The sequence below is a fragment of the Erinaceus europaeus genome, chromosome 4 (genome assembly GCF_950295315.1).
Source record: "Erinaceus europaeus chromosome 4, mEriEur2.1, whole genome shotgun sequence".
Classification (NCBI taxonomy): domain Eukaryota; kingdom Metazoa; phylum Chordata; class Mammalia; order Eulipotyphla; family Erinaceidae; genus Erinaceus; species Erinaceus europaeus.
The window spans coordinates 25,896,764-25,910,232 of record NC_080165.1 but is presented as its reverse complement, the minus strand read 5'-3'; the positions used below and the strand labels follow the sequence as shown (position 1 = coordinate 25,910,232).

At 52.4% G+C, this 13,469-nt stretch overlaps 1 protein-coding gene across 2 annotated transcripts in view; it reads left to right on the top strand.

Annotated features, from left to right (window-relative positions):
* Nucleotides 1–3,900, top strand: part of NFAM1 (NFAT activating protein with ITAM motif 1) — a 31,628-nt gene extending 27,728 nt beyond the window's left edge. The window contains exons 5-6 of one of the 2 annotated variants that reach the window (XM_060189065.1): nucleotides 1,314–1,400; nucleotides 3,428–3,900. In XM_060189065.1, the coding sequence (XP_060045048.1) occupies nucleotides 1,314–1,400; nucleotides 3,428–3,487 (147 nt within the window). In that variant the 3' untranslated portion in view covers nucleotides 3,488–3,900. The remainder of the gene's footprint in view (nucleotides 1–1,313; nucleotides 1,401–3,427) is intronic. The other variant, XM_060189066.1, reaches the window with a different exon arrangement.
* Nucleotides 3,901–13,469: the final 9,569 nt, after the last annotated feature.

The window sequence follows — 13,469 nt, the reverse complement described above, 5'->3', positions numbered from 1 at the left end:
GGGGAAGTACACAGAGCTGGGGGCAGGAGAACTGAGGTCCAGTCTTGGCTACAGCACTGAGGGACTGAGAGGTCTGTGATGTTCCTGTGAGATCTCTGAGCCCCTCTGGATAGAAGGGTGGCAGGAAGACTGAGCTGGGCCCCCAGGTCTGCTGAGATGCCAGCAAAGGGACAGGCTGGCCGGTGGTGGTGGATGCCCTAGGCAGGGATAAGGACTGGCAGGTCAGAATCGGGCTTAGAGGTTTTCTGACATTGCAAGTTGGGCTTCTCCTGGGGGCAGCCCAGCCCCCTTCCCTACAGGTCAAATACCCCTCCCTCCTCCTGACTCGGGCGTGCACTGGGCCCTGTGCCATCTTGCCATCCCTGTGCGTGCTGCCCTTGAAGTGAGGGTCTCCCAAGTGCCAAATGGCTTATTACACGAGTTTTCATGCCCTGCTGCCTTTGGGTGCCTCCCGCCCTCCTCCCTCCCCGCCTCCCTTCCCTCCTCCTTCTCAGAGCACCACCTGTCTCTCCAGCCTGCCTCAGCAACCCCTGCTTGCCTGTTGCCAGGGAAACCACCTCCTTGGCAACCAGCCGACATCCATATGACATGCACACGTGGGAAAGAAGCTCCTGCCTGGGGCTCAGGCTGTGGTGGGCTCTGCTTCAGCAGCCCCCGAGGAGCCAAGTCTGTCCCCTTGCATGAACCCAGAGGCCAGCATAGTCAGGGGAGGTGCAGACCCACAGACCGTGACCACAGAGGGGAGAGAGTGTCACTCCCTGACAATAAGCACCTGCTATTCCAGGTCTACATGCTAGACCCTTCATGCAGATTTCCTTTAATCCCACACTGAGCCTGCAGGCCAGTGAGGACTGCTCCCATTTTACAGACAAGGAAGCTGAGGCATAGGAGGCGTGGCTGACAGCAGGGCTGAAAGCTAAACATAATCTTGGCTAATTTTCAACAACAGGCAAACACAGACACAGAAAAGGGGAGAGTAATGCAATCCAATGTTGGTGAACCAAGGCCAAATTAAAGAACACTGGTATAGATATAGTAAGTTAGACACAGTACTCATGAGAGTCTTGGCTGATTTCAAAGCCATCCCGAGACCTCTGGTCAAGCCATATGCTCTCAGATGAGCACAGTGCCTTCCACCCACATTGGAGCTGGGGGACAGGGAACTGGGGGTGGGCAGGACTCTCCTGGGGACTTTGGGCTGGGAGGCCATTCTATGGAGCCATAGCTGGGGGGAGCACAGACAGGGGAGGAGTGAGGTGACTCTGGGGCCTCAGAGCCCTGTTACCTGCCCTGACCTCAGGTGTCTCCCACAGGCCTTGCAACGCCGGGAAACAGAAGTTTATTCCTACATTCAGAGTGAGGCTGACAGCCTGCGCTGCAGCAAGGACCTGCTCCCCCAGGTATAGCAGCAAGCCTGCCCCTTCACTCCACCGGGCCCCCTCCTATGCAGTGAGGGCAGACAGGACCACAGAGCCTGCATTTGTCATAGTTCGCTCCTACTGTGTGCTCGGTTGCGAGGCTCCTGACTACAGAGTGAGAGGTCCCAGAGCACCTGCCAGAGATTCCAGGAGCTCATGCTCTAAGGACCTGGCAGGTGCTCATGTGAGGTAAGCAGTCAGAACCCTCACTGGGCAGTGTGGTGTCTACCCTGACCAAGCAGGCAGGGGGTGTTGGCCCAAGTTAGGAGTCAGAGTTTGGGCTGGTGCCAAGCTGAGCCTCCTGGTGAGGGTTCTACGGTTGGCATGATGCAGCCTCTAACTACTTTTCTCTCTCCCTTTCTTTAAAAAAAAATACATGGGCTGGGTGGTGGCACACCTGGTTGAGCACACATGTTACAGTGCACAAGGACCCAGGTTCGAGCCCCCAGTCCCCACCTGCAGGGGAAAGCTTTGCAAGAGGTGAAGCAGTGTTGCAGGTGTCTCTCTGTCTCTCCCTCTCTATCACCCCCTTCCTTCTTGATTTCTGGCTGTCTCTATCCATTAAATAAAAAATAAATATAATAAAAAAATTTTAAATACATATATATTATTGACTAGAGACAGAAAGAAATTGAGAGGGGAGGGGGAGATAAAGTGGGAGAGAGACAGAGAAATCTACAGCCCTGCTTCACCACTTGTGAAGCTTTCTCCCTGAAGGTGGCAACCAGGGGCTTGAACCTGGGTCCCTATGCACTATAGTGTGTGCTCAACCAGGCCCCTTCACTGTTCTCTCTCAAATCTCAGTGTGCATATCTGTAAAGTAGACATGTCATACCTTCTGCAACACTGTGTTTTTGTATATATATATATATATATATATATGTGTGTGTGTGTGAGAGAGACAGAGACAGAGACAGAGAGAATAAAATGCCTTTTTTTTTCTCCAGGGTTATTGCTAGAGCTTGGCGCCTGCATTACAAATCCACTGTTCCTGGCAGCCATCCTTTTCTTCTCTTTTTTCTTATTTTCTTTCTATCTCTGTCTTTAAGATTTTATTTATTTATTCATGAGAAAGATAGGAGGAGAGAGAAAGAACCAGATACCACTTTGGTACATGTGCTGCCAGGGATTGAACTTGGGACCTCACACTTGAGAGTCCAGTGCTTTATCCACTGCGCCACCTCCCGGACCACCAGCCATCTTTTTTCCACTGTTGTTGTTGCTGCTGCTGCTGCTATTGTTGTTGGATAGGACAGAGAAATTGAGAGAGGAGGGGAAGACAGAGGGAGGGAGAGAAAGATAGACATCTGCAGACCCACTTCACCGCTTACAAAAATGACCCCTCTGCAGGTGGGGAGGTGGGGCTCGAACTGGGATCCTTGTGCGTGTCCTTCTGCTTTGCACTATGTGTTCTTAATCTGGTACGCTACTGCCCACCCCCCTAGAGCACCTACTTAGTGTATTCCGTGCTGAGGCTAGAATGGGACCATCACGCATGCAAGACCTGAGGTTCACCCACTAAGCTCTAGATTTTTGGACACTGCATGAGGTGCATGGGGTGGGTAAGCCAATGGGTGGCTCACAGGCACCCAGGAAGAGCCATCAGGAAGTGTGAGGGTTGGCATTTGGCCTGCCCTGGCCATCAGGCTTTGTCAAATCTCCTAGTTTCAAAGCCCTCACCAGGTTCAGCTCTGAGCTGGTTCCTGACCAGAAGCTGAGCTTCCTCTCCCAGAGGACCCCAAGCACATCTGTGCCCACCCTTTTCCAGGCCCAGGGTACAAGCAGAACCCTGCAGCAAGGGAGCTAGTTGGGGGAGTCCTAGGGAAGCAAAAGGGAGATGCATGGGACAGGAGGGCAGAATTGGGGTGGAGGTGGGCTTGGGGATGAACACAGGCCTCCCTGTCAGACTACACAGGAAACCTGTGCGTTTGCCTTTAACCTGAACTGAATGAGCACACATGTGCTCTACTTCCCACTTCCCATTTGATTTATTTATCCATCTGTTCTAGGAGAAACTGCAGAACTTGGAGGATGACGGTGAATTTAACCTGGTCTATGAAAACCTCTAAGCCAACTCTACCTACCCACCCCATCTGACTGTCCCCACCCCAGGCCCAGGGCAGCCCCTCCCTCCAAAGGCACTGAGCTCTACCAGGAGTAGGCCCCAGGGCCACCCTGGCACCTTACCCTAGATTCCAGGTCCTTCCCTTCTAACCCTACTCTGTGTTCTAGTCGCACCAGGTAAGGGTGTCATCTCCTCAGACCCCTGTCCAGGCTGCCCTCATTGCCAAGGGCCCTTCCTTGCTGGCAAGGACTCTCAGCCCTCATCTGTACCTGAGCCCTCCTGACCTCTGAACCCACAGAGTAGCAGCCAGACAGACGTGCTCTCCTGGTGCCTACCTGCACCATGGCCTCAGGTCCCAGCAGGGGCCTCTAGTCCTGCAGCCTGAGTGAATAAAGGCGTGCTGTGTGGAGGTCCCCAGCTCCTTGCCTGACTGAGTGCAAAGCACAAGGCAGGGAGCAATGTGGGAGCAGGGGCTGGAGGGGAGGGGTGTTCAGAAGTGCTCCTCAGCCTGGGGGTCTGGAAGCAGGAAGTTGGGGTACCTTGGGGATGGGAGAGGGGAAGGTGCTAGTTAGTGGAGGTTGACCTGCATGAAGCTCTGCTTCTCACAATAAGGGACCCCAGGGATATCCCCCAAAACCCAGCCCTGTGTCCTCCCTGTGTCCCTGCCCCTCAAACACATCCCCCTTAGGCCTAGCCCCCCTCTCCCTAAAAGCTTTTCCTGAGTCCACACACCTGCTATGTCCCTGCCCTATACCCCTGGTCCCCTCCTCCACAGCTTGGGGCCACCTCCTCCACAGCTGTCTCACTGTGGGACCCAGTGCCTGGGGCCCCAAGGTGGCTAGAGGATCCCTTTAGACTGCAGTGGTTCAGGCCCTGCGGCCAGTGCCACTTCCACACCTATCCCTGAGCTACTGCTGCTATTCCAAGTGACCCTGTCACCCCCACCTCACAGCTGTGTGGCTCACAGACAAGGGCTGAGGCTGGGGACCCTGACTTCATTGTTTTCTCATTTGGGAAAAGAACTGGTCAGCCCTCGCTCACACCCCAGGGGTCCCTGGAGGAAGTGTGTGTGTGTGTGTGTGTGTGTGTGTGTGTGTGTGTGTGTGTATACATGTGCATGTAGGCAGGGTTCTGACTCTGGGCCACACATGCAGCTTTGCAGGTCAATCTCTTCCAGAAAGGTGGGGGCAGGGAGGGGCATAAAGCGACAGCAGGAGACAGTCTGGGCCCCTCTCCTGGAGGCTGCAGGCCTCCCTGCATCCCCTAGCTTGGTTCTGGGACCCCTGTGAGCATGGAGCACAGAGGGTCCTGAGCTGGTCCTAGGTGGTAAGACCTCCAAGCACCAAGGGGGTGGAGTTCATGGAGCTCACAGCTAAGGAAAAGCTGCCCTCCAGACCCCACAGAGCCAGAGGTGGGGAGATGGGGACACCCGGTGACGCTCAGGGCACATGGCCTCCCAGGGTAGCTGAGCCCTAGGTGAGCAGTCTGCCTTGCTGGGCCTGGGCCTCACTGTCCTTGGAGCCAAGATCCCAGACCTTAGAGTGGGCAGCCAGCCTTTCCCATCGGGCCTTGGGACCTGCTGGATGACACCTCATAGCCAGCCCCAGCCCTGGGCCCTGCTGCCCTGCCCTGGAATCTCTATGTGGGTCACTCCCTCCCTGCACTCACACCAACACCAACCACCAGTCCTACCTCACCTGGAACAAAAGCTCACCTCTTTCCTGAAACAAGGAGGTCCTCAGAGACAACTGAGGTTGCCAGCGTGGTGGCCCAGGCTGGGGAGCCAGTGAGTACAGTAGGGTGTTCCATGAACAGGAAGAGGTACTGGAGGAGGAGGCAAGTGAAGGTGGAGGCCAGGACCTCACAGGGGTCTTTGAAACCAGAGAGCTGGGAAGAATGTTCTTAGCTGCCAGCGAGGAGCAAAGACAAAGTACCTGGCCCGGGAGGTGGTGCAGCGGAAAAGGCGTGGGTGCTTAGGCATGAGGTCCCGAGTTTTGATCTCCAGCATTGCGTGTGCCAGAGTGATGCTCTGGTTCTCATTCTCTCCCTCTCTCTTTCTCATAAATAAGTAAGTCTTTAAAAAGAAGGAGGAAGAAGAGCAGGAAGAAGGCCCTAGCATCTCTTCCCTAGTCCCAGGGTCAAGAGTGGGGTGGCTATGAAGGAGGAGAGGAGGGGCAAAGGGCCTTGAACTCCTTTGGGGTAGACTTGTTGGCTGGTAGAGGGGACAGAGAAGAACTGTTCTTGGGGATCATTTGGGCTTAGCTGGCCACTGACCTTGTCCCCCTGAGATTCAGTTCCAGTGACAATCAAGGCCACTCAGTGATGCTCACAGAATGGGGGGATTCTCTGAACAGGCAGAGGCTCAGCTGGTGTGTGTCTCCTAGAGAATCCTGCACCCAGGCTCTGTTGCAGGAAGTGGAGAAAGGGGCTCCAGGGCAAGGGGTGCCTGCAAAGAGGCTGGGCGGGAGGCAGCCAGTCATCTGAGAAAGTGCCCTGGGAGGAGGTGGTGAGGCCCAGGAGCAGGCAGCCACAGAGCTGAGAGGATGCAGCTTTCCTGGTGGTCAGCCCAGGTCCAGGCTGGATGAAGAACCCCTGGGCAGCCCCAGGAGCCAGGCCTCAGGCATCCTTCCTCCTGCTGGACCTACCCAAGGCTCCATAGCAGAGAGGCTTCTGAGCCTGGTCTGGCCTTGCTCTGCCCAGGGGCTGACTTCCCACCATTGCTCCAGGGGGGCAAGGCATGCCTTGGCTGTCTCACTCAGCCCTGGCCATCAGCTGCGGAGCTGGAGGGCATCTGAAACATGGTAACTGCCTCTGACACCCACAGCCTCAACCAGTCATGCCTGGGGCAGCACTGAGCAGTGGCTGGAAGTTCTCCAGCTGCCCCCTCCCCTCCCCAGGCCCCACTTCCTTTCCCACTCCTGCCAGCATTTGATGGAAAAGTCATCCCTGGAAGCCAACCCAGAAGGGCCAAGTGGGTATGGGAAGCAGTAGCTTCACCTCCCTGACTTCCAGAGGATTCTGCACAGCAGAGTTTCCATGGGAACATGTGCTTTTTACGGGAGGGGCTGGTGGTGGTGGTGGGGGGTGCTGGGCTTCCTTTCACAGCCAGTTTCTTGGGTCCAGGGCATGAAGGTCTCAGCCAGAAACTGAAGCTGCATTTCGGCTACTGGCCCTCACTAGCCTGAAACTGAGTTACAGGCAAATCTCTCTCTCTCTCTCTCTCTCTCTCTCTCTCTCTCTCTCTCTCTGTGTGTGTGTGTGTTGGTTTTTTTTCTCATTTTCTTTTTCTTTTTTCTTATTTCATTTTATTTTATCTTTACATTCTAACTTAAAGACCATACTCCATTCTGAGGATGCCACTGGGATTTCCAGGATGGATATTTATGCTGTTCAATAGTTTTCTTGGCAGACTGCTCAGCTAGGAGTGGGAGGCCAGGGCCTGGGCCCCATCAGGCTGACAGGAGTGGCTGCTCTGTCTCTCCTGCCTGCTGCAGGCTGTTGCTTACACACCTGAGGACCTAACCTGAATCTAGAAACAAGACCACCTTGTGAGGCTCCTTCTCTGGTTTACAGTAATGGTCATAGCCTCTTGTTAGAACCTTCCCCAAGCCTGGGCATCAGCACACAATGTCTGTGTGTTCCCACCCCTTGTAGTAGAACACTTAGCCCATAGCACTGTGATATTCCTTTGGACAGTCCTGCCAGCTGGCAGCCTCCATGCTAGCCTCCTACCCAGAGGAGACTGTGGGGTCTGGGGCTGCTTTCAGTGCATTGCATGCATGTGTGGGCATACACAAGCATGCAGCATGGTAAGTGCTTGTGTAGGATTCTAAATGTTTAGATGGAATCATCCTGGTGCTGGTGTTTACACTGGCTTTGTTCGTAGGGACCCACAGAGTGGGCACCCACCTGCCTGGTTCTCTTTTTTCTCTCTCTCTCTCTTTTCTTTCTTTTTTAGAGACAAAAAGGTAGAGAGAGAGAGAGCGAGAGAGAGAGAAAGAGAGAGAGGCAGAGACTGGAAGAGACCACAGCACTGAATTTTCCTTCAATGTGGTAGGGGCCAGACTCAAACCTAGATCACGCACATAGCAAAGCAGTGCACTATCCTAGTGAGCTATTTTGCCAGTCCATCCTAATTCTTTTTATTTATTTCTTCATATCTTCCTTCCTTTTTTTTTTTTTTTTTTTTTTTTAACCAGAGCACTGCTCAGCTCTGGCTTATGGTGGAGTGGGGATTGAACCTGGGACTTAGAGCCTCAGGCATGAAAGTGTCTTTGCATAACCTTTATGCTATATCCCCACTTCTTTCTTCCTTCTTTCCTTCCTTTCCTCCTCCTCCTCCTTTTTCCCCCCTTTTGTTTCCCTTGTTGTCGTTATTGTTATAATTACCATTGATGCTGTTGTTGGATAGGACAGAGAGAAATTGAGAGAGGAAGGGAGACAGAGATGGGGAGAGAAAGATAGACACCTGCAGACCTGCTTCACCACCTGTGAAATGACCCCCCTGCAGGAGGGCAACTGGGGGCTCGAACTGGGATCCTTAACGCTGGTCCTTGCGCTTTGGGCCACGTGCGCTTAACCTGCTGCACTACCTCCTCTTTTTTTTTTTTTTTAAACCAGAGTGCTGTTCAACTCTGGCTTATTATGTGCAGGGGATTGAATGTGGGACTTTGGAGCCTCAGGCAGGAGAGTTTTTTGCATAAGCACTATACTGTCTCCCTCTCCGCCAACCCAGTTTTTTTTTGTTTGTTTTTTTGCCTCCAGTTATTGATGGGGCTTGGTGCCTGCACTACGAATCCACTGTTCTTGGAGGCAATTTTTTCCCTTTTGTTGCCCTTGTTTATCATTGTTGTTGTTACTACTATTGTTGTTATAACCCAGTTCTTTAATGACAGCAAAGGAGTCCACAGGACCAGTAGATCCCAATTAAATCAGCCCCTATAATGACCCTTTCAGTTGTTTATGATTTTCAGTCCAACAAAAGGTTGCTGCAGACAGAAGGGAGCATCCTTGGACATAGTCACAAAACTTTCTTTGTAGAAACATCAAGAAAGAATCACTGGGGTCTGGGAGATGGTTCACCCAGTAAGAGTGCATACCTTGCCATGAGTGAGAACTGGCTGGAGCCCAGGGCCACCATAAGGGCACAATTACATGAAGGGGAAACCATGAACCGTGGAATGGTGCTGTGATGTCTTTCCTCTTTGTCTCTCACTTGCCATACAGAAACAAAGTCCCAGCTAAGTTCTGACGGCGGGGGCGGCGGGGAAGGCACCACAGGGATTGGGTTGGGCATTTACCATGTTAGCAGACATTGTCAACTATGTTAAATTGTCATATCAATCACAGGCCTTAGTTTCTATTCTTTGGGCTCTGTGTCTCCAATATGTCACTTAATTTTAGAAAGACCCCCCCCCAAAAAAAAAATTGGGAGGGGGAAGTTGATCTCTTGTTTTACCAAAGCAGAAACTAGGATCCAGAGAAGCTGACTGGCTAGAGAGAGCACAGACCAGAGGGGGCAGTCCTGGGCTGGCTCCAACTCTGTGTGATACCCCCCACCCAGCTTCTATGGGGGAGGTGCCACAAGAAGGGTTTTAAACAGATTTGGTGCCTCTACTACTGGGGAAGCCATGAGCAGACACATTTCCTTTATGCCATTCTCAGAGCTGTGGAGAACTGGTCCTCCTGCCCTCCGGTGGTCTCACTCATTGGGGAGTCAGATGCAACTCAGCAGGGGGCGGGGGTCCAGCCTGCAGTCATATCTGCTCAGAGGGCTGAGACTAGGCTGCCTGGCTGTGTTGCTCCCAGCCTTCCCAAAGTCCCAGGCACAACCTGGAGTATGTACCTCTTCTCAGAAGCCTCACATTCTGGGGTTGGGCTGCTTTTGTGGCTCTCTCTCTACCTGAAACTCACTGGCAGATGGTTGGATCTGATGAGGATCTAATTTCACCACTTTGGGAAGCCCGAGGGGCTGAGGAGCACTAGACTTTCTCGGTCTCCTCCATGCCACTTGTGTCCTGATTCCCCAGTGTACCGGGGTCTTCTTTCCCTGCCTTGGGGGCTGGCCTGGGAGCTTCTCTTCTTCCCTACCCCCTCCTCTTGTGTGGGACCTACCAGGTCATCTGCCTTCATTCAGCCCCTCCTCCTTCCAGCCCTTTCTAGTCTTTGCCACCAGATTGATCTTCCTGTAGCACAGAATGGATCAAACCACAGACACACACACACCCCTAAAAAAAAAAAATCCTGTAGAGCCTGATAGCTATGGTCATTCCATTTTAATAGGGTCAAACTATCACAGGGAAATGAGCGATTGTGCCCATGTGCCAACAACTGTACTGTAACCCATTAACTGCCCCCCCCACCGCCCCGAATAAAGAAGGAAAGAAAAAAACGATAATACTTGGGGTTGGGGGAGAGACAGTCTTGCTAACAAGCAGTAGGAAACATGAAATATTTCACACTCTGTGTAGAACCTCAAGAGGCTTCCACACTGGCTCCAGGTTGGGAGCTTGACCCTCATCCTTACACCCAGGGTCCTTACACCCTTTAATTCTTTCTTCTTCTTCTTCTCCTTCTCCTCTTTTTTAAAAAGATTTTATTTATTGATTGATGAGAAAGATAGGAGGAGAGAGAGAAAGAACCAGACATCACTCTGGTACATGTGCTGCCAGGGCTTGAACTCAGGACCTCATGCTTGAGAGTCAAGCGCTTTATCCACTGCGCCACCTCCTGGACCACTCCTTCTCCTCTTCTTCTCCTCCTCTTCCTCTCCCTTCTTCTCCTTCACAGAGCTGGGGTCTCATGAATGTGTGAGTGCACCACTCTAGGTTACTTTTTCATTAAGATAAAGAAACAGAGATAGGGAGAGAGATCACAGCACCCTCCACGTGGTGCCAGAGTTTGAGCCTGGGTTGTGTGGATGCCCTGCTGGGTGAGCTCTCTCTGGCCTTCAGTGGTTGGACCCTCCAAGCCTTCCTAAACTCTTCTCCCCAGCAGGGGGCTGTCCCTCTATGTATGCACTGACCTTGCATGGGGTCTGTTCACCCACAGCCAGCCACACACACCCCCCCCCAGAGGTTCTCAGCTTCTGGGCAGTGGCCCTCTCCCTCCTCTCTTGGTGCCCAACTTCATACCCAACAGGGGCCCAAGCATCATCCAGTTAAAGAATAAAAGAACCTTTTCCCATCTCTGGTGATTCAGCACCCATTCTTGCTGAAAGAGGATGAGCTCTTAAATCCAGCTTTCAGGAGGTGATCTCTAGTTAATACTCAACCCATTTTCCCAAGTGAAGACTGAGCTGAGCAGGAGGCTGCCTCTGCATCAGGATGGGCCAAGCAGCCACCACGGGAAGGGCGAGCTTGGGACACATGAGAAGGTTCACAGAAGACTGTCCTCCGCCCCCTGCTGCAGACTGTCAGAGGCCAGGATCGATGGCACGTGCCTGTGGAGTCTGCTTCTGATAATTGATCCCAGAAGTCCTTGTCACTGCAGCCAGGGGACTTCTCAGCCAGCTCAGCAACATCCTGACCGCTACTCCTTACCTCACCAGATGGCTGGGCCCTCACCCTGCAGACCTGGCAACCCCCCCCCCCCCCCACACACACACACACAGAAGCTGCCAGCAGCATAGAGGCCGGTGAGGAAAGTCTGGGGTGGAAGTACCAGAGAAGACTCTGGTGGTCTCTTCATGTCACTGAGAGTTTCTGGACAGTCAGGGGAGACAAGGAAGGACTGAGCCCCTCCACCCATGATTCCACTGGCTGTGGAGCCCTGAGGTGCCCTGTGTGAAATGTGGAACTATTGGCACCTCAAACCATTAGGACAAGTCTGTGAAACTAAGTCACAAGAGAGGGAGAATAAGCAGTTAAATGACAGGCCCAGAAATAAAAATGGTCACTTGTGTGGTGATACAAAGTCTACTCCCACTCCACCTGAGCTCAGGTTCCTTAGTCTCCCTTAGTCTCCTTCAGCCTCTCTCAGTCTCCTTCAGTTCCCCTCAGCCTCTCTCAGTCTCTCTCAATCTCCCTCAACCCCCCTCAGCCTTCCTAGTCATCCTCAGCTCCCCATCAACCTCCCTCAGTCAGCCTCCTTAAGCCTCTCTCAGCCCCTTTCAGCCTCCCTCAGGAGCCCCCCCCATCCCCTCTCAATCTCCCTCAGTTCTCCTCAGCCTCCCTCCCTCAGCCTCCCTCAGCCCCTCTCAGTCTCCTTCAGCTCCCCTCAGCCTCCCTCCCTCAGCCTCCCTCAGCCCCTCTCAGTCTCCTTCAGCTCCCCTCAGCCTCCCTCCCTCAACTTCCATCAGCCTCTTTCAGTCTCCTTTAGCTTCTGTCAGTCAGCAGTAGACCACTCTGGCCTTACCAGGCATGTGAGGAGAAGCTGGGGTGCTGAGGGAAGAGGAGCCCAGTGTAGTCTAGGCATCCAGCCGGCCTCCTACCCCACACCCTGCTGCTGGGGCTCCAGGATTCAGTGACTTTGTTCTGGATTTGAAACTGGAAGTAAAGGGTGTACAGAGCATTAGAACACCCCCTTCATCAGAAAACTATGAGGGAGGAGGGTATGTGTGGAGGGGGTGGATAGCATTGGTTGCTGGTCACGGTTTGGGCTTTTCTTTATGGGGTGATCAAAGTGTTCTGGAATTGGACAATGGTGATGGTTGCACAACACTGTGATAATACTAAAAACCTCTGAATTATGCACTTTTAAAAAAGAAATTCAATTATATTATTTACTTACAAAGAGGGAGAACAAGAGAGGAGAGAGGGAGAGACCAGAGCACTGCTCAGTTCTGGCATAAGGGGGTGCCAGGGATAGAACCTACAGACTCTGAGGCCTCAGATCTGAAAGTTCTGTGCTCCTATAGAATGAGTAGCTTTCCTGGTGGTAGACTGCATACTTACAAAGGTGACTTCACATGCATGCCACCTAGGTTCAAGGCCTGGTCCCATGACACTGCAGGAAGTCTCAGTGATGTGGTGTCATCTCTTTCCATTTGAAAGAGTTGGCTGGGAGTGTTGAAGCTTGTTATGGTATAGGAATTGCATCTCAATAAAATGAGGCAAAAACTGTCCTGTTTAAACATTTTCTATGATCCTGGGATGCGTGCACACAAGCATACACACACACACACACACACACACACCACATAGGCCTTAGAGACCTAACCCAGCTCTTCTCTCCATCTCTCTACCCCCCATCCTCAACCCCACCATCTCCTATTTTCCACCCCTCCAAACCTCTACCCTTCCAACCCTTCGTGTTCCTCCCTTCCACTCTGTCTCCTACCTTCCCTCCCCACTTCTCTACTCCCAGAAAAAGTTCTTTCAGGGTCCTCCTGCAGTCTCCAGGCTCTGCCCAAGAGCCAGTTACATGCCTTCCCAGTCTTTCCCTAAAGTTAGGCATCATTCCCATTTCATAAATGAAGAAATTATGGATCAGAGAGATAGAGCAACTTGTCCACAGGCACACTGAGCTGATGAGTGGTAGAATTGAGATTCAAGCCCCAGAAGTGACTTCAGAACCATGGTTGAATCCTTTTTGCTCAGTTGTCTTCTTTGGTAGGTTGAGTCCTGGCTCTGGTGAGGTGCCAAAATTCTAACTCTGGGGCCTCTGAAGGGAACTGTATGTGGTCAAGATGTTGCAGTTGTGATGAAAGATCTTGAGATGGTGGGATTCTCCAGGGTTATCGAAGTCACCTGCAGAAGGAGGTCAGCACCCACAGAAGGTACAAGGCAGCTGGTTTTGAAGAGGGAGGAGGAAGGAAGGGACTGCTTCTGGTTTTGAAGAGGAGGGGAACACAAACTGAGGAGCCCTCTAGATGCAGCAGAGAGCAATGAACCACATCCCCCTCAAAGCCTTTAGAGTCAAGCCTTGTCAACACTTTGGTTTCAGCTTGGTGAAACTAGTGGTGGATTTTTGACTTTTAGAACTGTAAGCAAATCAATGTATACATTTTTGTTGTTGTCAGGACATCACTGCTCCAGGCTGACTTT